The 25965-nt window shown below is 38.9% G+C and overlaps 1 protein-coding gene across 1 annotated transcript in view; it reads right to left on the reverse strand.

Annotated features, from left to right (window-relative positions):
- LOC137432733 (LIM homeobox transcription factor 1-beta) overlaps nt 1-25533 on the reverse strand; it is a 162097-nt gene extending 136564 nt beyond the window's left edge. The window contains exons 1-2 of the mRNA XM_068124879.2: nt 25372-25533; nt 20049-20226 (exon numbers count right to left, since the gene is read on the reverse strand). Coding sequence (XP_067980980.1) covers nt 20049-20226; nt 25372-25525 — 332 coding nt within the window. The 5' untranslated portion in view covers nt 25526-25533. The remainder of the gene's footprint in view (nt 1-20048; nt 20227-25371) is intronic.
- Nucleotides 25534-25965: the final 432 nt, after the last annotated feature.

Below are 25965 nucleotides of genomic sequence, written 5' to 3' on the forward strand. Positions count from 1 at the left end.
GGAGACATAGTCATCTGGGTAAAATATAGTAATGTATTGATGGAAAGTGATGATATTAGATGAGAAAAATTTATGTGTGAATAGGTTATCAATGATAAGACGAATGAGGTTCTCCAATGATGATGTTACAGGGCTCCAGGAGTGATAGAAAAGCAGGATCGGAAGAAATGAGAAAGGCATGTCCAACGGGAAGAGTAATAATTTTAGGGGATTTAATTTTGTTTGGTATCGGTCCAGGTACAGGGGAAGAGTAGGGTACAGAAGAAGTTTCTCTCTCAATTTCATCAAATATTGATATTTCATCCAGTATATAAATAATCTTACAAGGGGAGGAGGCTGGAGGATGGAGGACGGCAGTGTTGGACCTGTTTTGTGATAATAATCCATGTATGCTGCTATGCTGCAGTGTTGACTATGCTGCATCTGCGCATGCAAAAATAATATGTCTTGCCATGCTTGGTCTGCGCATGGGCAAAACAAAGGTTTTCGGTAATGGTGGCATTCTGTTGTACATGTGAGTCTATCTCTTGTAAAACACCTACCTCCTACCTGTTCAGTTCTGGGAGAACACAACATCAGACGATGAGGAAGAGATGGGGAGGAAGAGCAGTCGCTTTTATGTGGAATGTACTCAGCATTATTTCACAACTAAAGACATTACAAGTATGAATAAGCAACGGTCGTACTGCAGTGTTTTTGCGGTGTGCTGACCTACAAGTTAATGCCGAGGAAACTGGGGGGAAACTGAAATTTATGTCGTCGAACAACACCGGAATCCTAAGCCTACAAAGTGCAGCGCTACAAACTGAGCAGCCCCAGTTGAGAAGGGAGCGAGTCACTTTCGCATTTTGTAGCAGCCGTATGTAAATTAGCCGAACAGTGTGAATATTAAAGTAATCAAGGAACTGCTATGTGATATATTAGTCTGTGGAATTACGTACAACCTCATATAACACAAATTGCTGATGGAAGCAACGCTGAATTTCGGCAAGGCCCTACGCATGGCTTCAGCAATGGAATTGGCGGAAAAAACACATTGAATCTCCGCGAACATGCCAGAGCAAGTAAGGTGGGAGGTAGCAGTAAACAAGATGGCGAGTTTCTGTGTCCGCCAGCCCCCCCCCCCCCCCCACCCCCTTCCGCGGTTCATCTTTTCATGTGTGCCCCAGATGGCCCGCAAGGCCGCTATCTCACAAAATGACATGAACGACAGATTACGAAGGATAAAACATTAAATAAGGGTAAATGGAAAAGCGGGTTTAGACGCAACCATTTGGAGAGGTGACTAATTGCTTTCTATATGATTATCGACGCATATTCCTTGTACAGTTCTCATTTTATCTTACCCTTATGATAAAAGGTGCACCAAGGGAAATAACTATTCTAATCTATACATTCTTTATATGTGTGGAAAATATATATATCACCCTGATGATGTCCCAGTGTGTGTCCCACTGATCTCAGACATCTCCCACTACAACTCCACTTACACCCAACCACCCTCCAAGACTTTATAAATGAATAGATTGCATTAATGCGTCGTTGATGTAGTGCAGGCATGATGGACCAAATGGCTTCCACTGTGTTAAAGTTCCTTGTATTTTCTAAAAGGAAAAGGTGGGTTGAGTGAGAGAGAGGAGTATTAAGAGATAGACACGCATTTAAATTTAAATTTAAATGTAGAAACATTTAAATTCTCTCTTCGTACAAGTTGTGTCGTGAATGAAGTAAACAAGTCGAGAACCAACCACAACTTGATTATGGTTACACGAGGTACTTTACAAACACCCACCTTTCCATAATGAATGTACACGGCCAGGGACACAACCAGGATTTTCCTTTGGGGGGAGAGAGGGCTAGGGTTACCTGCTAAATGAGTAAGTCTCAGAGGTCCACAACATATTAAAGTACAAAATCAAGGCCATGGGGTGAGAGTGCAAGAGTGTCAATCACAGTCTCTACTGAGATGTGCCTACTACGATTCACTGCCAGCCATGCTAATTCAGTCAGACGATTTTCTCCAATACTTGAGCCAAGAAGGGGGCTCAAGCCCCCCTTAACCCCCTCCCATTGCACCAATGTACACAGAAGTCACTTGATGTATAATAACAGAAATATTTTACAAACAAATTGTGTGTTACTATCATTATTACTTTTTTGTATTGTACTTTAGCATTTTGATGCGTTCAAGCCATTTGTCATGCTCGGACAGGCCTGAGTACCGTGTGGCAAGAGTTTGCGACCTCGTATCCCCCTCCCCAAAACCACCAGCTTCCCTACCCCCAAACCATCCATGGCCCACATAAGCCTTTCCTTATGACGTCAAAACGGCATGCACTTCACGGTGCGTTTTTGCGGTTTCTCTTCCTGTTTAACTCACTTTGGTGTTCTTTATAGCGTGAGGTTTATATACCCGTGTGGGGTCCAGGTGCGGTTCCATAGCCGGTACCACACCCTCCTACATCACCGCAGCAGTTTGTGCTTGTTGTTGTTGTTGTTCTCCATATGTAAGTACAGGCATTACGGACAACCGGCTGAAAGTTCCTTTTGAAAGGGTGGCATGCTCCGTGATGCAGCCGATGTGAGCTCATTTAATCATGGGATTCCAGAGGGAATCGAACCACCTGGTAAGGAATCAAACCCGCGTTAAACAAACACACTGCCACACTGTGTAGGGATTCAATTCCAGACAATGGGGGCGCACTACAACACTGTGTATGGAATCAAACCCATACTGTGCGGCACACTACCAGTCTACGAAGCAAGCTACCAGTCCGCCCCATCATGAGTGGTCAGTGTTCATGTTTCAGTTAAAAAGTTTTAAAAAGCACTTCATATTTTACACACAGATATATTTGGAGGATGGATGAGTCCGCCCCATCATGAGTGGTCAGTTTTCATGTTTCAGTTAAAAAGTTTAAAAAAGCACTTCATATTTTACACACATATATTTGGAGGATGGATGAGTCCGCCCCATCATGAATGGTCAGTGTTAATGTTTCAGTTAAAAAGTTTTAAAAAGCAACAACAAGAAACTTAATTTTAATTTTTTGATGGCCATGGGGTGAGAGTTATTTAATTTAATTTCGTTAATTTCGTTAATTGGTGCAGATAGAAGGAAAATTATTTTGTGATTAATCGTCCCTCTCCGCATGCAGGTAAACTTTTATATCGACCATAAGTGCAGTTTGATAAATGTGATGTGATTTTATGTTAAAGTTTGATGAATAAATTCAAATCAAATCAAAGCCTTCTTTAACCATAACATTTTAATGTCAAATTTAATCATAAGCTTATTTTGTACCTTTAACGTTCATCATATCCAAGTTAGAGACATTAATCCTGTTTTATAATCTGTGTAGTCTCTTCATCCTGTTTGCGTTTTTCTAAGTGGTTTTATTTTCTGAAGGTGTATAAAAACATCCAAGTGTTTTTTTCAGGGCCATACATTTCTTAACTTTGTCTGCATAGATCTAATAACACCAAGGAGAAAAATACATAAAAAGTCATAGCCCCCGTGGTTTTAGTAATTTTGCTGTCAGGCAACTTTTCTCAGCCAATAACACCACAGTTAAAGGCAGCCAGTCAGCCAACTTTTCTCGAATTAAAAAACAAAATCTTCTGCATATGTATATTCTCATATATTGTCTTTGTGGCAAGTTTGAACAAAATCAGTCCATGCATGTCCGATAAATTGTTGGGGACACGTTTAAGTAACAAAATGGCCGCCAGTCGGCTATCTTGCATCTGATATCGAATCAAAATGACATGCTTATGTAACCCATCATTCGTTATCTGCCTGCCAAGTTTGAACAAGATCGGTAAATTAATGTCTGAGAAATGGTTGAGGACGTGTTCAACATCGGGTTTTTTTACAACTAAAATGGCTGCCAGTCGGCCATCATCTTTGATCACATTTATATGAAACAAAATGATGTGCAATACCATCATGTATTGTCTTTCTGCCAAATATGAACAAAATGGGTCCATCCTTCTCTGAGATATGGTTGCGGATACGGATGGACAGACAAAACCCAATCAATCAGCCCCCGTTTTGGACCAAGTCCAACGGGCGCAAACAATAAAAATAATAATAAATAGAGAGTTCGTAGAACAAGTTACACCATGCAGTGTTCAAGTATATACTTCAATTTAAATAGAATAATGATTTTAAAGATCGTTAAAAAGAATTCTGGAAGTTTAACACTATTGAAGCAGTCTTACACACCAGCCTAATCTAGCATGTCCAAGTACTGCTAAATGGAAGGGTTTTGAAACTGCAGGGCTGCCACTCTAAATTTTCATTGTCCCCTACCATGCGTGCGCATTTTCCCCTACGTTTCCCCTACGCCCATCCCTAAAAAAAAAAAAAATACTGCACCTACACTGAGTGTTCCCACAAGTTCAAAACAAGAACTCCCTACAATAAGGCTGAAAATTCGCAATATTGGACCAAAATTCCCCAAATCCATTTTACATACATATACCGTAATGTGAAAATAAAAGTATTTTAATATTTTTTTCAGTTTTATTTTATTTTATTCTTTCATTACAAAAGTTGTAAAAAATACTTTTTGGCATAGAAAAAGTAAAGTTTTCTTTGGTATTTTAGCTAATAAATTGCTGGATGGACGAGGAGGTGGGATCACAAGGCGGGAAGGATGCGGGTGGTTGGTATGATCGCGCGGCTCGTGACGGGTTATATATGCCACGCCCTACCAAGCCATGACCACACCTTACCAAGCCGTGCCCACCGAGTCCTGGTTGGGCGCAAGGGCTTCCTGGCTCCACCTCCTGATGACGAGGTGCGGGCCACGCCCGTAATGTAGCTCCTCCCCCTTCTTCTCCGAGGCTTGACCACGCCGTAATGGCGGCAAGTGCAGTTGGCAATAAATGCAGTTGGCAATAGTTGGCAACTCCCCTACATATTGTCATTTTACACCTCTTTCCCCTGCATATTGCCATTTTCTCCGTAGGTATCCCTTACCCCCTACTTTAGGCTGAAATCCCCTGCCATATGGGGATTTCCCCTACGAGTGGCAGCCTTGTTTGAAAGTGACAAGAAAGCGATTTGTGTTCTCGTGTTCAAGTAAATAATTCAATAAAAATAAAAATAAAGATTGTAAAAGTCGTATAAATATAATAATTCCGGAATTTACTGCCGTTTTGGCAGTGCCTATTACACCACCCTATCTAACACGTTACATTAGTTATCCGTTCATGTTGTTTGTGTCCTTTATGACATCCTTAAATACATTAAGTTTCCTGTTTGGAATGACTTTCAATTTTGTTTAACGGCCATGCAGGCAGACGGAATAAAAACATTATCTCAATCCTCTCTGCGCATGTGCGATCGGGACCGATTCAGAGACAAGGTACTGTTAAACGGCAGGTTTGTTTACCGATTCATTTACTTTAGGCTACTAACTTCCTGATGAGGAAAACTCTGAATGCCCGTCGCCCGTGCAATACATGACTTGTCGACTTTCAAAATGACGTACGAATGCTAAATGAGGCCTTTTGCGCATGTACTGTGTGCGTTTACAATGACAGTCCGGATTGAGGGGGAACTTTTAACCTACTGTTACTAGAGCGAAATCTGTGATTCAAATAGTCTTTTAAACATCATTTTCAGCATTAAGATGAATGAGTGACGATTTAAATATAGTTAACCATAATCGTTCTGTTCCTAAGTGCAAATCAGATTCGCGGAAGGAAATACGAGGAATATCCGTGGATGAGGAGTGTTGGGTTCGTAACATTTCTAGTTAGTACAAGTGAGCAGTGGAAGTGCATATAACACACACACACACACACACACACACACACACACACACACACACACACACACACACACACACACACACACACACACTCTTCTCCTTCTAGCAATAGATGCAAAAATCGAGTATAATTTATCTTGTGGCCCTGGAACCAGACAACCGATATATTTATAACAGCCCTCGCAGCTCCCATTGCATCCAGTAACATCCTCCTAGTTAAATTTCCAAAATCCAGGCTGACTGCACGCATTAACTATTTTATTCCTGGCTTCTCCATCTTTGTAACCACCTTCCAGAGGCTGTTCTGTCTCACTCTTCCATTCTGGACTTCAAGCAAGTAGTGCTCGACATTCCCAATCCTGACCCATGATCTTTATTATCCCCATGAACCTTTCCAAACTCAACCATCTTAAGTGATTGTTTCAATGTTTGCTCCCCTCCTCCATGTCCTCTTTTCCTGTTCGTTCATTCTTTTATGTTTGTCCCACTGTAAGTTCTACCTTGCTCTTCCATGAGTCTCACTCCTGTAAAAAAAAAAAAAAAAAGTCTGTTAATGTGTTTTTAAGCATATTGTCGCACAGCTTTTTATTATTAATTATTATTATTATTATTATTATTATTATTCTAATATGTTTCTGGAGCTGTTTCTCCTAACAGTTTCACATTCACAAAACACTCACTTACAGCATGTGCAATGAGTGTACACATTGTTTGCACACAGTTTGTTAAATTCCCTCACAATGCCATTGCATTATATGACACGCATATACATACGTACCCTCCTGTACACGACTTGAAAACCAAAACACAAACGAGAATCGACATCCTGAATGTACCCTATGTGGTGCATCATTCTCCCTCAGTAGAGGGTGCTTAAGATGAAAACGCATACATTGGTCACACTCGCACTCTCTGCTACCTGCACTGAGGATGTTTCGACATTAAACCCCATACATCAAACAATCACACACACTGCTTCGTGCATGAAGGGGCTTCACGATGGAAATGCACACATTGGTCAAACTTGCACTCTTTGCTTCATGCACCAAGGGTCCTTCGAGCAATGGGTACACATCAGACACACTCGCTGTCTCTTTGTGTGTTGTCCCGAGCATGGCAACCACGAGACAATTGCAATGTTTGTGAATTTTTAGTCTGGCTATGCTGGAATTAATCTAGTAGACAGTGCTAAGCCCTCTCGATGGCAATGATGTCCTTCCTGAGTTGTGGTGACCAAAACTGCACACAATATTCTGGATGAGCCCCTCACTGAATTCTTATACAGTGTTAAAAACACCTACGGTATTTTGATTTATAATGTATCCCCTACGAATACAACCTAAAACCCTGTTTGCTTTTCCGATAGCTTCCTGGCACTGTGCTGTCTGCTTACTCAACCCCCTCCCTCCATACCGATTACCACCCCCAGATCTTTCTCCCGTGTAACATGCTAAAAATATTGCCCCTTGCATCATGTAATATCCATTTTCATTATTCTTACCCATCCCCGTTGTTATAAATTGTTATAAATCCCTGGTGTTGGGCTAGCGGCTAGGGTGCCAGCTTAGGATTCCTAGGATCCTGGGTTCGAATCCCGGTCGATTGCTGAACTAATGCCAGGGGGGTTGACTCAGCCTGTCATCCTTCCGAGGTCGGCTAATTGAGTACCAGTTCACTGGTAATTCCCTGCTTGTCGTAAAAGGCGACAAAAAGGGTTGGCGGCAGGAAGGGCATCCGGCCGTAAAACATTGCTTCAAAAAGGGGACCGAAAAACAACAACAACCACGGTCCCCGAAAAATGCGAACCCCCGCTTGCGGGGAAAAAATAGCCTCTAAAGGTGTTTTTTTTTATTTTTTTTACCCATCCCCAGCACACCTCACATTTTGATCAAGTTAAATTGCATCTGGCAATATTTTCCCCAATATATGCAAGTATCAATACTTTCTGATTCTGATCAACACCCTATCTGATATCCGGGGTGCGATTTGAAAAATTTCCATTGGGGGGGGGGGGGGGGTGCGGGATAAAATTGACAGACCTCATGGTTTTTTTTTTTAAGCAGTGAATCTGCTTCAATATTTAACTATGTCCTTCCTTCCATCCATGTCCATCTGTCCGTCAAAAAAGAAGAAGAAAAACTTCTCTAACCGACCGTGTTTAATTCTAAAAGGTTCTGAAGTGTAATTCTAGAGGCTTCTAAAGGGTAATTCTAAAGGGTTCTGAAGGGTAATTCTAAGGGGTTCTGAAGGGTAATTCTAGAGGGTTCTAAAGGGTAATTCTAGAGGCTTCTAAAGGGTAATTCTAAAGGGTTCTGAAGGGTAATTCTAAAGGGTTCTAATGGGTAATTCTAGAGGGCTCTAAAGGGTAATTCTAGAGGGTTCTAAAGGGTAATTCTAAGGGGTTCTGAAGGATAATTTTAAAGGGTTCTAAAGGGTAATTCTAGAGGGTCAGAAGGATAATTTAAAGGGTTCTAAAGGACAATTCTAGAGGATTCTAAAGGGTAATTCTAATGGGTTCTAAAGGTTAATTCTAGAAGGTTATAATGGGTAATTATAAAGGGTTCTAAAGAGTCATTCTAATGGGTAATTCTAAAGGGTCAAAATGATAATTTAAAGGGTTCTAAAGGGTAATTATAATGGGTTCTAAAGGTTAATTCTAGAAGGTTATAATGGGTAATTATAAAGGGTTGTAAAGGGTCATTCTAATGGGTGATTCTAAAGGGTCAAAAGGATAATTTAAAGGGTTCTAAAGGGTAATTCTAATGGGTTCTAAAGGGTAATTCTAATGGGTTCTAAAAGGTAATTTTAATGGGTTATAATGGGTAATTCTAAAGGGTCAAAAGGATAATTTAAAGGGTTCTAAAGGGTAATTCTACTGGGTTCGAAAGGGTAATTCTAAAGGGTTATAATGGGTAATTCTAATGGGTTTAAAGGGTAATTCTAATGGGTTCTAATGGGTAATTATAAAGGGTCGAAAGGATATTTCAAAGGGTTCTAAAGGGCAATTGTAGAGGGTTCTAAAGGATAATTATCATGGGTTCTAAAGGGTAATTATAATGGGTTCTAAAGGGTAATTCTGGAAGGTTCTAAAGGGTAATTGTAATGGGTTATAAAGGGTAATTCTAATGGGTTCTAAAGAGTCATTGTAGAGGGTTGTAAACGGTAATTCTAATGAGTTCTAAAGAGTAATTCTGGAGGGTTGTAAAGGGTAATTCTAGGGGGGTTCTAAAGAGTAATTGTAATGGGTTCTAAAGGGTAATTGTAATGGGTTCTAAAGGGTAATTCTAATGGGTTCTAAAGAGTCATTGTAGAGGGTTGTAAACGGTATTTCTAATGAGTTCTAAAGAGTAATTCTGGAGGGTTGTAAAGGGTAATTCTAGGGGGGTTTAAAGGGTAATTGTAGTGGGTTCTAAAGGGTAATTCTAATGGGTTCTAAAGGGTAATTCTGGAGGGTTGTAAAGGGTAATTCTAATGAGTTCTAAAGAGTAATTCTGGAGGGTTGTAAAGGGTAATTCTAGGGGGGTTTAAACGGTAATGCTAAAGTGTTCGAAAGGGTAATTCTAAAGGGTTCTAAAGGGTAATGGTAATGGGTTTAAGTCGTTTCTAGGCTTTGCCTATTTCATATTTAAAATGTCAAACTGAACCACTTCCTTTAGACACGGTAAGGGCTGGCAGGATGGCCTAGAGGTACACACACTCACCTCTAAACTGTCTATAGTCTGTGCCCATGGATGGACGTTAAGCTGGGTATCCGGTCTGCTAGCATTTTTTGTTTAGTTGGTGCCTTTCTTGGAATTCATGAAATAAAATAAAGCTTTGGGGCCAGATAAACATCCGGGAGTATTGAAGGAGATGTCATAGCAGATGGGAATGATGTTAAATATACAGTATATAACATCATCCTCATCTGCTCTACCAACAAGAGTCATTGATATATTACAGGCCTACCTTTGCTCGTGTAACATAATAGCCATTCTTTACAAGAACAACCACATCGTTCGTCTACCCAGACTTCAACTAGTTGTAGTCATCCAAACTTTTCCATGCAGATACAGTCACAGCTTCCAGGATGTAAATATGTTTTGTAAATAAGATAATTCATGCATTCTGGATATAAATGGTTGGAAAGTTTGTCCCGCTTCTGGACCTTGCTGTATTCGGAAATTCATCCAGACCTGTGTTGCCGATAACCTGAATTGTTATAATATCGTTCCCGAGCCAAAGTGTCCAACGTATCGACATATCCAAGGTTTGATCGATATTATTAGGCCATGAATTGGTATTTTGGTATTACTCGTATATGACCATTCATGGAATTATATCACCACTCATGGTATAATATCATGGTTTTGTTATTATATCATTGTTCATGATGCAATATAACGGTTCATGGTGTTTTATCACGGTTAAAGGTGTAGTATCACGGTTCATGATCGTATATCTCAGTTCACGGTGTAATATCATAGTTCATGGTGCAATATCATGGTTCATGGTGTAATATCACGGTTCACGGTGTAATATCATGGTTCATGGTGTAATATCATGGTTCATGGTGTAATATCACGGTTCACGGTGTAATATCATGGTTCTTGTTATTATATTATGGTTCATGGTGTAATATCACGGTTCATGGTGTAATATCACGGTTCAGAGTGTAATATCATGGTTCATGGTGTAATATCACGGTTCACGGTGTAATATCATGGTTCATGGTGTAATATCATGGTTCATGGTGTAATATCACGGTTCACGGTGTAATATCACGGTTCATGGTGTAATATCACGGTTCAGAGTGTAATATCATGGTTCATGGTGTAATATCACGGTTCAGAGTGTAATATCACGGTTCATGGTGTAATATCACGGTTCAGAGTGTAATATCACGGTTCATGGTGTAATATCACGGTTCAGAGTGTAATATCATGGTTCATGGTGTAATATCACGGTTCAGAGTGTAATATCACGGTTCATGGTGTAATATCACGGTTCAGAGTGTAATATCACGGTTCATGGTGTAATATCACGGTTCAGAGTGTAATATCATGGTTCATGGTGTAATATCACGGTTCAGAGTGTAATATCATGGTTCATGGTGTAATATCACGGTTCAGAGTGTAATATCATGGTTCTTGTTATTATATTATGGTTGATGTTGTAATATCACGGTTCATGGTGTAATATCATAGTTCATGGTGCAATATCACAGTTCATACTACTATATCACAGTTCATGGTATTATATCTGAGTTCAGAGTGTAATATCATGGTTCTTGTTATTATATTACGGTTCATGGTGTAATATCACGGTTCATGGTGTAATATCATAGTTCATAGTGCAATATCACAGTTCATACTACTATATCACAGTTCATGGTATTATATCTGAGTTCAGAATGTAATATCATGGTTCTTGTTATTATATTACGGTTCATGGTGTAATATCACGGTTCATGGTGTAATATCATAGTTCATAGTGCAATATCACAGTTCATACTACTATATCACAGTTCATGGTATTATATCTGAGTTCAGAGTGTAATATCATGGTTCTTGTTATTATATTATGGTTCATGGTGTAATATCACGGTTCATGGTGTAATATCATAGTTCATAGTGCAATATCACAGTTCATACTACTATATCACAGTTCATGGTATTATATCTGAGTTCAGAGTGTAATATCATGGTTCTTGTTATTATATTACGGTTCATGGTGTAATATCACGGTTCATGGTGTAATATCATAGTTCATGGTGCAATATCACAGTTCATACTACTATATCACAGTTCATGGTATTATATCTGAGTTCAGAATGTAATATCATGGTTCTTGTTAATATATCACGGTTCAAGCTAGTAGATCACATTTCATGGTACAGTGTAATATGATGGTTCATGTTAGTATATCCCAGTTCATGGTATTATATCACGATTCATGGTATAATATCATGGTTCAAGCTAGTAGATCACATTTCATGGTACAGTATTATATGATGGTTCCTGGTGTAATATAACGAACTGTGATATTACACCATGAACCGTTCATGGTGTAATAACACGGTTCAAGTTAGTAAATCACAGTTCATGGTATTACATCATTGTTCTTGGTGTATTATCACGGTTCATGATGTAAGATCACAGTCCATGGTGTAATATCACAGTTTATGCTAGTATACCACGGTTCTTGTTATTATATCATGGTCCATGGTGTATTATATCATGGTCCATGGTGTAATATCATGGTCCATGGTGTAATATCACAGCTTATGCTGGTATATCATGGTTCTTGTTATTATATCATGGTTCTTGTTATTATATCATGGTTCATGGTGTAATATCATGATCCATGGTGTAATATCATGGTTCATGGTATTATATCATGGTCCATGGTGTATTATATCATGGTCCATGGTGTAATATCATGGTCCATGGTGTAATATCACAGCTTATGCTGGTATATCATGGTTCTTGTTATTATATCATGGTTCATGGTGTAATATCATGATCCATGGTGTAATATCACGGTTCATGGTGTAATATCATGGTTCATGGTGTAATATCATGGTCCAAGGTGTAATATCACAGTTTATGGTATTACATCGTCGTTCTTGGTGTATTATCACAGTCCATGGTGTAATATCACAGCTTATGCTGGTATATCACGGTTCTTGTTATTATATCATGGTTCATGGTGTAATATCATGGTCCATGGTGTAATATCACAGTTCATGGTATTACATCATCGTTGTTGGTGTATTATCACGGTTCATGGTGTAATATCATGGTTCATGATGTAATATCATGGTCCAAGGTGTAATATCACAGTTCATGGTATTACATCATCGTTCTTGGTGTATTATCACAGTTCATGGTGTAATATCACAGTTCATGATGTAATATCACAGTCCATGGTGTAATATCATGGTCCATGGTGTAATATCATGGTCCATGGTGTAATATCATGGTCCATGGTGTAATATCACGGTCCATGGTATTACATCATCGTTCTTGGTGTATTATCACGGTTCATGGTGTAATATCACGGTTCATGATGTAATGTCATGGTCCATGGTGTAATATCATGGTCCATGGTGTAATATCATGTTCCATGGTGTAATATCATGGTCCATGGTGTAATATCATGGTCCATGGTGTAATATCATGTTCCATGGTGTAATATCATGGTCCATGGTGTAATATCATGGTCCATGGTGTAATATCATGGTCCATGGTGTAATATCATGGTCCATGGTGTAATATCATGGTCCATGGTGTAATATCATGGTCCATGGTGTAATATCATGGTCCATGGTGTAATATCATGGTCCATGGTGTAATATCATGGTCAATGGAGTAATATCACGGGAGAGTTCAGAACCGTGATATTACACCACAGTTCATGTTGGTATATCATGGTCCATGGTATTATATCACGGTTCATGGTGTAATATCACGGTTCAAGCTAGTATATCACAGTTTATGGTATTTTATCACAGTTCATGGTATTTTATCACAGTTCATGGTATTTTATCACAGGTCATGCTAATATATCACAGTTCATGGTATTTTATCACAGGTCATGCTCGTATATCACAGTTTATGGTATTTTATCACAGGTCAATAACCTGTGTATTATATAAAAGTTCACGTATTGCACCACAGGTCACTGTAGTGATTGTGAGATTCAGTGATTTGCAGTATCAATGATCAATCGACAATAATTCAGATATTGAATCTACTTTTTCAGCACTTCTAATAGTGTATATTCGAATTTGAACTATAATAAAGAATAAAAGCTTGATTATACGTAGTAGTTGTACGGAATGTAGAACTTTTGGGTTAGGAGGTCTTGTGGAGTCGGAAGCACGTGCTCAATATGGTATGTGCAGCGTTGCGATGGTGACATGAATGAACCCAATGGTATATTCGCAAAGCTTGTAGGGCTCCATTAGGATCTTGCAGTCAAGACTATAAGCAATCCATAATAAGAACATGTAACATTGTAGTATTACTGTGTACCACTGTAGTATTCAAATGCATCGTTTGTTAACTGACGGACCCACTAGAAGCGAAGGAAAATTTTACAACAGGTTTGAAATTACACGATGCCCATTTCATAACTTGTCAGGATACCCTGCAAGGTTATTCTATTTTATACAATGTGTTGCATGTCGAAATAACCCGTGTATCATACATGAACACCAATTGGCTAATAAAGAGAACAACCAGATGCACAATGACTTCACTTGTCAATGTGTGTGTCTCTCTCCTCTCCTCTCTCTACCTTCCCTTACCTGGCCCTCTCCTCATCTCTCTCTCCACCCTCTCCTCCCTCTCCTCATCTCTCTCATCTCTCTCTCCTCCCTCTCCTCTTTCTCCCCTCTCTCTCTGTCCAGGTGGTGGTGTCATGGTGATGGCAGTAAACTGATATACCAGAGGTTGTGGGTTCAAATCCAACTGAAGACAGCAATATTCAAGATTTAGATCCTAACCTCATAGAAATTGAACAATAGTCTCCAGACAATTATTAAGTTACTAACAGATTGGGAGAGAAAAAAACCCACAGCTAGATAATTACCTTCATGGAATAGATAATCTGCCTGCTCGACCTGGTGTGGGCTACAAGGGACATGTATGACATCGGCCTGCAATGGAATTTATATAATACCCTCAAGGAAAACGTACTCTGAACACTCAGATTTGACATATTAAATGGCATGGCACCAACAATTCTTCCATAAAATAAAATTAACAACATATTGCCTCACACCATGATGATCACATGCCCCCTGTGAGCGTCGTGAACTCTCCCACAAGCGTCGGACACCTCCCGCGAGCACCGCGACCCCTCCCGTGAGTGGCACTCTTCCCTCACCGATGAACGTCACCCACCCTCCCCCACCACCCAGGACTTCGCATCCCAAACGCCACTAGTGTGTGCGTGTGTGTGTGGGGGGGGAGTGGGGGTGAAGGGGGGCCGGAGGGGAGGAGTGGAGAAGCAATGTGTGTGTGTGTGTGTGTGTGTGTGTGTGTGTGTGTGTGTGTGTGTGTGTGTGCAGGATTGTTGTGTGTGTGTGTGTGTGTGTGTGTGGGGAGGACTCTGTGTGTGTTTATTTTGGAGGGAGGTGGAGGAGGAGGGGTAGAGAATAAAGGGATGTTTCATATGCTCGGACTCATTCACCGCCCTTTCATCCTGGTGCTCCCTCCACCCGTTATTTTTCCTCATTTTATTTACCTGCTCTCTTACCACATTTCGCCTCAACTAAGCACCTCTGTTATAAATGCTACACCTGTCAATGCTTATGAGAAACATCGATATACTATGTGCCTTTTGAGGGTTTGCCGCTTTTTCAATGCTACATATGAGTTTCAAAAGTTGATTATGAGCATAAACTCCTCACTTTGTATTGACTTTTTTTTTATAAATTAATAAAATTATACATATAATTTTAAATATAATTATAAATATAAAATATAAAATATAAATATAAATAAATATATATATAATATATAATATAAATATAATATAAAATATAAATATAAAATTATAAATTTATTATAAAATAAATTATAAAATAAATTAGAAATTAAATTAAAATTTTTAAATATTAATTATAAATATAATATAATTTTATATACATTATATATATATAAAATTATAAATTATATATAAATTAATGTACGTTTCCCTACAAACACTTATGTAAATTATATATTACAAAACATGCATGATCTCTCCGTTAAAGTATTGCATACAACTGAAGAGTCCTTTAGTCCAAGTCCAGTTTCTTAAGTCTTTCGTTTAAGTTCAGTCTAAATTTGCTCAAATCCAAACTATAAAGTCAGACATGCACACAAAATAATTTTCAAAACTCACCTAATCCTCTATCAGTGACAACGTGAAATCTTGACTTTCAAAATGACGCAGGACTTTCAAAATGACATAATCACCCCAGACTTATTGGCGCACATGCGCGAAACCCCTTAGCAACAATGTTGATGGGCATGCTAACGAATATCATGCGTGTGAGATAACGATTGTTACCTGAAATGGCCCACAAAGCTTCTAAAAGAAGCCAAAAACACGCAGAAAGGTATCTGAGAGAAAGGAATGTGCCTCTACACAATGAAAGAGTTGGAGAACTTTCTCAGCTCGCCCAAGAATCTGATATCTTGCAGCTGCTCATACTGCAAAAACTCTCGACACTGTGGGCTGATGAAAGACCCGGCCTGTGCATGGGTGCATTCTACCCAAAACCCGACGGACAGCTACCATTGAATGGACGTTGAATCTTATGCGAGTGCCTCCTGTGAACATGGCAGGCTTTGTGATTTACTTCATGGACATATATGATTGGAAAGACAATGCTGTGCATCATTAATAACAAAGTAATGGTTACCAACACTTCAACAAAGATTGGGTTTGGGATGCAAAAAATACACAAAGCTTGTGCCAGCTATTATTTATGTAGGAGCCGGATGTATCAGGCAGACTTCCCTGAGGGAGACACCGTATCTGGTTTGGGTGTTTTTAACAGAGAAGGAAAGGTCATATTTGGGGCTTGTGAATGCACAGGGTAAGTTTAAAATAAACGTTTTAAATGATTACATCATTGGGGAAGGAGAAGGGGGGGAGGCGGGAGGTGGTTGGGAGCTGCGAAAGCTGTTATAAATATACTGTTTTCTTGGCTCTCTGGCCTACAAACAGGAATTATACCAGATTTATGCACATATTGTTAAAAGGAAAAGTGTATGTGTTTGTGTGTGTGTGTGTTTGTGTGTGTGTGTGTGTGTGTGTGTGTGTGTGTGTGTGTGTGTGTGTGTGTGTGTGTGTGTGTGTGTGTGTGTGTGTGTGTGTGTGTGTGTGTGTGTGTGTGTGTTTGTCTGTGTATATTTGTAACTGCCGCTGTTTGCTTGTATTAACAAAAAATGGTAGGAACTCAACACCTCTCATCCACGGATATTTCTCATATTTCCTGTATTTTTGTGAATCTGATTTACATCCAGAACAACAACAATTATGGTAAACAACTTTGAAATTGTCACTCTTTCATTTCCATGCTGAAGACTAGAGCGCCACTCGGTAGAGCACATACCTCTAAATCGAATCGACTTGTTCTTATCGCCTAACCAACTCATCCACCAAGTTTTGTCATAACTCGTCCGCAACTTTTTGAGATATCATGCGTGAATTTATCGTTATAAAATATCATATTTTATCATATCGTGTGACATGATATATCATGATATATCATGTTTTATCATTATAAAAGAATGCCAATTTGTAGAAGAGAGTAACTGAAAACGCACATACAGCACATACTCGAAAGGCCTCATTAGCAGTCATACATCATTTTGAAAGTCCGGTATTGTACATTTATGTGAATGAAAGCTAAGACAGGGCCTCGGTCGAACACCTTACAATGCATACAATGTCATTGCCCTGACGAATGGAAATGTAGAAACACAAGGTGGTGCTGCAGTTGAGGGTGGGATGATGTTTACAAAACCGCGAGAGGATCCTGTGGTTACAATCTCACCGAGAGAGAATTTAGTGTTATGTGCTCCAGGAGTAAATGTCACCAGCATACAAAGCACAAGATACAAGAGAGTGCAGACAATCCCAAACCATTAAATGAACTCCAGTTAAAATTCATCGTAGAAAAAGTAAAAAAGTTAAAACAATACATCCAGGTAGATAGCGGGAAGCTGTGCTTCTATTGGACAGCACAGCTATGTTTACTTTACCAAAGGACTCTCTTCTCATCATGACACTTGTACAGCCCTCCATATCCAGGCCCTCCAGCTCCACACACTCCTTGCAGCCCCTCCAGTTCCAAACCCTCCCCACAGGTTCTCCAGCTTGTGCTTCCTCTTTCATTTGTTGGATAATATGTGCTTTTTGTCCATTTAATAATGGGGAATAGAGGAGATTTGAAAGTACTCCTTATGCAGCAACCAGCCTGTCCTCGGTAATGATCTCTCAAAGTGGGTGAGGAGTCACACAAAACAACCTGCTCTTGTGAACCTGTATCTTCCCAATTCCAGCATCATGAGCTATGAGCTCATAGGAGAACCACAAACAGGCATAAGTCCAGCTTTTATCATCACATGGAGTATCTTTACAAATTTGTTTATTACGAAGGATAATCAAAGAACAGAAAATAAATATCAATTTACTGCCCTCTGCTTTTAAAGAGACAAACCAATTAACACTGCACAAGTTCTTCCTTCTGAACGACTATTAGAAAATAATTTATTCCTTTTTTCTTAATTATCTTTTTTTACTTATTATTTATTTATTTTGTGTATAAAGTCAAGCCTTGTGTTGGCTTAGCGGTTAGGGTGCCGGCTTGGGATCCTAGGATCCTGGGTTCGAATCCCGGTCGATCGCTAAATTAACACCAGGGGGACAGGCTGAATTAACACTCAGCCTGTCATCCTTCCGAGGTCGGGAAATTGAGTACCAGCTTGCTGGGATGAATGATCCCGGTGTGTACCCCGGTTTAGAATAGGTACACCATATCCCTGCGCATCGTAAGACGTGACTAAAGGTTGGCGCCAGGAAGGGCATCCGGCCATAAAAACATTGCCTCAAACAGGGAACCATGATTGTCATGGGGCCCGCAAGGCTAACCCCTGCTCTAACGGGGAAAATGGCCTTAAAAACGATCATTCATTCATTCATATAAAGTCGAGGCTCGTGGAAAAGCTAGAACACAGAACGGATCAGGATGCAACAGAACAAAAGGAACAGCAGAAAGAGAAATATATAGAGACGGACAGAGAAGGGATGCAGGAAAGAATGAGGGGTAGGGGAAGATGCAGAGGATGGACAAGATGGATACAGAATTATCAAACACTCAGGAAGGAAAAACTAAGAATTTGGAAGGAGGTGGGTTTGCTGAGGTGAGAGACCAGGGGGAGGGATTGGGTTGACGAGGGTGGGAAAGATAATGGTTTTGGATTGGGAATGACTGAAATGGTGGTGAACGGCTGCCATGAAGATCTGAAGGGAGAAATGAGATTTTAGAAGATGTGGAAGCTAGTTCCAGGCAGGGGAAAAAAGGAATAGTACAAAATATAGTACGAAATAGGAAGGGAAAACAGATAGAGAAAAAGAGGAACAAATGAGTGGAGGTGAGCAGGCATTCTGGATTTTGGGAGTTTAATCAGAAGGGGGTTACTGATGGACCGCGTGCGCCATACAGAAACTTGGGGGGAGGGGAGAGGGAGGGGGAGGGGAACAAAGCATGGAAAGAGCAGAAGGTGCAAGAACAGAGGAGGCGGTAGAAGCCAGAGAGACCACCGACCTGTTTACGACGACAAATTGATAGGCCCATAGAATCAGCTTCATCATGGTAGATTCCAATAATACTGAAGGCCTTTGTTTCCATGGTGTAAAGCTGAGTAAGGTGTGAACCAAGGGCGCCAGCTCAGAGGGGAGAGGAGTGCTCCTTCAAGCTGTGGATGAAGGCCTTGTAAGTGGATAAGAGTTCAGGTGTGCCAGGGAAGGACTTTGCATGATGGAAGATTCCCGGCCACCAGCTGGCTTTGGAAGCCAACTTTGAAATGTGGTTTGCCCAAGAAAGTTTATGGCTGATAGTGAGACGTAAGATTTTAAGTGACTTAACTTCTTCAAGAGGATTGTTAAGAAAGCAGATGGGATGGTTTGCCAGATGGTCCTTTCGGAGAGAGATAGTGAGATTTGTCAGGATTGAAAGACCTATACTAAGTGTTTGAACAGCTTAAGATTTTATCAAAGTCTGAAGAGAGGGAAGATGATGCGGCTTGCCTGTCTGAAGGATGACGGATGTCACGGCAGAGGGTGGAGTCATCAACAAATAGATAAAGAGGACTTTCCAGAACGTACACTGAACTCTTACACCAAAGCTATCTCTGAAATGAAATAACAGTGGGATTTGTTTTTATACCGCACAAGTCTCCCCTATGGGTATACACACATAACCCTACTAGAGTGGTAAACGAGTCAGCAGGCAAATAGTAGAGTCAAAATGATCATATACAACAATGGCGTTGTATTTACAACGTGCCATTTTCACTGCACGTAAGGAATTACGGGTGAAATAGATTGTTAACGTTTGAAAGAATTGTATAATGATCGATATTCGTTGCTATTGTTATTATGATTATTACACAAAGCATTTATCATGCATATATAGTCATGTACAATAATATGAAACAGTGAAATCAATCCCTACAATATCCTCATCATGCCCGAGTCTCACGCACAACGTCAACTCACTTCTCGTAGTCACGGCGACAGTAGAGACGACGTTCACGTGCGAAGCAAGAACGTGTCAGCGGCTCTCTGCACGCCGTGCACCGCACGCAGCGCTCATGCCACGACGAACCGTTCACGCGCAACAGGAACTTCTCTCCAATGGGCCTCGTGCATCCTGCGCACGTCTCATGCATTGAACCTGCATGTACGAGCACGCAAGCACCTCTGCAATTCAAGTAACTATGTTCTTTTAAAATTATTCATTGCATTCCTATAATGTCTCTATACATTTATCGTTACACATCAACTATTAAATACATACATACATACATACATACATACATACAGCTGCAAGACTGCATGCACAACACCGAATGCCTTTAAAATATAATCCACATATAATACTTTTTTTAACAGCTCCAGTTAATCCCACTTTTTTGTGGTCCTGGGAAAATGTTTGTCCCAAATCTTGATGAACCAGCTGGACAGACTTTACATTCGAATGACGGCGCAGGAATTTGTAATTTGCTTAGGATGTCACAAATAAGTCTCTTGTTGTTTGGAAAGGACAATATAGGATATTTAATAAAATAATGCTAACAGACGGGACACCCAATTTAACGTCCTTCCAAGGAATGGCGCACACATTGGAATGGCGCACACTTTGACGCCTTGCTTGCGAAAGCTAAAATAGAACGAAATACTTAATCTTAAAAGAGCATAATAATGAATCTTAAAAGACCACGAACAGGGTAATTAATCATAAAATAGCACAAATAAAATAATTGATCCTCAAAGGGCACTAATAAAATAATTGATCCTAAAAAAGCACATACAAAATAATGAATTCCAAAAGAGAACAAGTAAAATAATGAACGAAAGAAAAAAGCACAAATAAAATAATGAATTTTGTATGTCTATAAAGAGCAAAGATATAATAATTGATCAAAAGAAACAGTAAAACAGCGTGCTAACCATGGGCACGGCATGAAAAAGGACAATGAATTCAAAAAAGTTATAAAAGGGAGTGAATATAATAATTACGGTAATATAAAAGACGAATAACATAATAATGAAAAAATAGTAAAGAGTAAATCATAAAAGGAACAAAAAAGAGAATGAAATAGTACTTTATAAAAGAGAACAATAAAATAATAAACCAAAAATGGCCGAAAAAGAGAAAGAATGTAAGTAAATCATAAAAGAGAACGACCACAATAATGGATCATTAAAAAAAACCATACAAGATAATAATCCGTAAAAGAGAATGAATAAAATATTGGATCAGAAAGGGAAACAAATAATATGAAACATAAAGGAGAAATAATAAATTAATAAACCCCCAAAAAGGAGCACAAGTAAAAGAATGAACCAAACTGAACACAAATATAACTGTTGATCATAAAAGGGAACAAATAAAATTAATCATAGAGAGAGAGAGAAGGAATTAAATATGCAATCCTAAAAGAGCGAATAAAGTAAAAAAACAACTAATGACATGGTAAATCTTAAAAAAGAGATTAAGAAAATAAACCATAAAAAAGAACGACTAAATAATGGATCATAAATTAATAAACCATAAAGGAGAATGAATAAAATATTGGATTACAAAAGAGAACGAATAATACAATAAATCATGAAAGAGAGAGAATAAAATAATAATCCCCAATAAAAGAGTAAAAATATAATAATTGATCATAAAAGGGAACTGGGAAAAATGAATCATAAAAGGAGAAGGACTTAAATAATGAATCATAAAAGAATGAATAATATTAAAATCATAAAGATAATGAATAATATAGTGAATTATAAAAATAATGAATAAAATTAACTTAAAGAGAGCAAGCAAAATAAGAAATCATAAAAATAGAACGAATAAAATAAGTAAATCAAAAAAGAGAACAACTACAATAATAATATAACATAAAATAGACAAAATATAATAATAAACCATATAAGAAAACGAGTAAAATAATGAATTAGAAAAAGGGGACGTATAATGAATAGGTAATCAAAGAGAACGACCAAAATAATAAATAGTTACAACATAAATAAATATGAACTAATGGATGAACATTTAATCAGACGAACCATACATTCGAATGTACGCACAGCACCGAAAGCTTTTAAAGAGCGAACATTTGGTGTACGTACTAGCTACATGCACGATCTATGCTTGAGATGTATGACCGTAAGCACGGGATGTACAAACTTTATACGTGAGATATACCGAGTGTACGCACAAGATTTATTCACTGTATGCACGAGGTGCGTGCAGGATGTACGAACCCTACACACAGAGTAAGCACACAGTGGACTAACTACAAGCACGAATCGTGTGCACAGGATGTATGATGCAGACACATTGCACTCACTGCATGGACGAGGTATGCGTGGAATGTATGAGCTTTACACCTTTACACATGCAGCACACGCACAGTATACTACACGTAAGTACGGAGATTCTCTCGGTAGTAGTATCTATCCCACAATCCCACGTTCAGTATTAAAGAAACACGCATTAAAGAAGCTCAGTATCCATTCTTGAGTCCTACATTGTCCACACAATCATTATACAATTCGAGTAAAAGCGATTTTTATTCCTCATTAGGGAGTAAATTTGCACAGATTTTTCTGCCAATCAATACAATCCACATCTGTTTGCCAATTAATAAAATCCACATCTCTCAATATAATACAGATCTCTCTGCCTATCAATAAAATCCACATTTCTTCCCATCAATATAATATAGATCTCTCTGCCTATCAATATAATCCACATTGATAGAATCCACATTCTCTCAATATAATCCACATATATTTATCAATATAATCCACATATATTTATCAATATAATCCACATCTCTCAATATAATACAGATCTCTCTGCCTATCAATAAAATCCACATATATTTATCAATATAATCCACATATATTTATCAATATAATCCACATATATTTATCAATATAATCCACATATATTTATCAATATAATCCACATATATTTATCAATATAATCCACATCTCTCAATAGAATAAAGATCTCTCTGCCTATCAATAAAATCCACATTTCTTCCCATCAATATAATCCAGATCTCTCTGCCTTTCAATATAATCCACATCTATTCACCATTATAATCCACGTCTATTCACCATTATAATCCACGTCTATTAATCAATATAATCCACTTCTATTTATCAATATAATCCACTTCTATTTATCAATATAATCCACTTCTATTTATCAATATAATCCATGGCTATTTAACAATATAATCCACGTCTATTATTATCAATATAATCCACATATATTCATCAATATAATCCAAATCTATTTATCAATTTAATCCACATCTATTTATCAATATAATCCACATCTATTTATCAATATAATCCACATCTCTCAATATAATACAGATCTCTCTGCCTATCAATAAAATCCACATTTCTTCCCATCAATATAATATAGATCTCTCTGCCTATCAATAAAATCCACATATATTTATCAATATAATCCACATATATTTATCAATATAATCCACATATATTTATCAATATAATCCACATATATTTATCAATATAATCCACATCTCTCAATATAATACAGATCTCTCTGCCTATCAATAAAATCCACATATATTTATCAATATAATCCACATATATTTATCAATATAATCCACATCTATTTATCAATATAATCCACATATATTTATCAATATAATCCATGTCTATTTAACAATATAATCCAGATCTTGCTGCCTGTCAATGTAATCCACATCTCTCGATCAATATAAGCCACATCTCAATGACTACTTATCAACATTATTCACATCTCTCTATCAATATAATCCATATCTATTTATCAATATAATCCACATATATTTATCAATATAATCCACGTCTATTTATCAATATAATCCACATCTATTTATCAATATAATCCACATCTATTTATCAATAGAATCCATGTCTATATAACAATATAATCCAGATCTTTCTGCCTGTCAATGTAATCCACATCTCTCTATCAATATAAGTCACATCTCAATGACTACTTTTAAACATAATTCACATCTCTCTATCAAAATAATCCACATCTCTCTATCAATATAATCCACATCTCCATCAATATAATCCACATCTCTCTATCAATATAATCCACATCTCTCTATCAATATAATCCACATCTCTCTATCAATATAATCCACATCTCTATCAATATAATCCACATCTCTATCAATATAATCCACATCTCTCTATCAATGTAATCCCCATCTCTATCAATTTAATCCACATCTCTCTATCAATGCAATCCACATCTCTCTATCAATGTAATCCACATCTCTCTATCAATATAATCCACATCCCTATCAATATAATCCACATCTCTCTGTCAATATAATCCACATCCCTATCAATATAATCCATATCTCTCTATCAATGTAATCCCCATCTCTATCAATTTAATCCACATCTCTCTATCAATGTAATCCACATCTCCCTACCAATATAATCCACATCTCTATCACTATAATCCACATCTCTATCAATATAATCCACATCAATTTATCAATATAATCCACATCTCTCTATCAATATAATCCACATCTCTCTATCAATATAATCCACGTCTATTTATCAATATAATCCACATCTCTCTATCAATATAATCCACATCTCTCTATCAATATAATCCACGTCTATTTATCAATATAATCCACATCTCTCTCTGCCACGTCCATTTCCATATATCTCTGCTATATATGTAATCCACATCTATTTATCATTATAATCCAGATCTCTCTAGCAATATAATCCAAGTTGGGGTATATTTTCTGTGTGTGTGTGTGTGTGTGTGTGTGTGTGTGTGTGTGTGTGTGTGTGTGTGTGTGTGTGTGTGTATGTGTTCGTGTGTATGTATGCATAAGAATCGTGTCGTGGAGCATTTATCTGTTATGGTCATTGGGGATTGTTATGCAATAAGAAGAGAGAGCGTCGGGGGGCTGGTGGGGGGGGGGGGGGGGATTTAGGGTTGCGTAACTATCGGAAGTTGAACTCGGATACATATTCGCAAACGCGAGAGCAGACATGAACACATGCGAACATGCAGACATGAACACATGCAGACATGGTGGAACCGCAGCACATCTTGCGAGCACGCAACATGTATAAAGCACGAAGAGACCGCGCGAACTCACAGAGTGTATGTACCAATCAGCAACACACAGTGCGAGTGCAGAACACGTACAGAGTATCAGGAGCCCATGCGAGTACACACACAGCACATGCGAAGATCTAAAGTAAGAACGGAGTGTGCGTAGTCGGATCGGATTGGGACACTTACCCGCGGGGTCGTTGAACGCCGTCCCGTTGGCTAAGGCGTCCAGAATCATAGTCCCACTGGGCATAGCCCGGAGTCCGGGCCGAAGCTGCAACTTGTGTCCCGAGTCCTGACAGCACGTTCTGATCGCCTGATCGCAGATCCCTCGGTGTCTCATAACCTCCCTCCATACCCTCGCCTCCTCCCACGTACCTCCTTTGCCCCCGCCTCGACTATAACTCCCCCCACTCTTCCTCCTCCTCCTCCTCCTCATCGTCCTCGTACACCCGTAACCCCCTCTGCATGATAACGCCCTGTGAAGGTCTCCCCCCCCGGTCCCGATTCGTTTTCGTACTCTGGGGCTCACGGGAAGAGGCGCTCGGCCAGCGCGTGTTGACGACCGCACGGATCGTCACAGACCTCACGGGTTTGTCCCGTGTCGAGTCGGCGCGTACGCGTCTGCGCCAACAGCCCTACCCTGCCTGCGCTTCTTGGCCGCCTCTTTCAAAGCACCCGAGCCTCGAGTTTGTGGTTCCGACCGAACGGCCAAACCGCACCCGGATTTGTCCCGCACTCTGCTGGAAACGCGACACTCCGAGTCCCGGGCCGAGAGCGCCC

The sequence above is a fragment of the Myxine glutinosa genome, chromosome 8 (assembly GCF_964187855.1).
Source record: "Myxine glutinosa chromosome 8, kmMyxGlut1.1, whole genome shotgun sequence".
Classification (NCBI taxonomy): Eukaryota; Metazoa; Chordata; class Myxini; order Myxiniformes; family Myxinidae; genus Myxine; species Myxine glutinosa.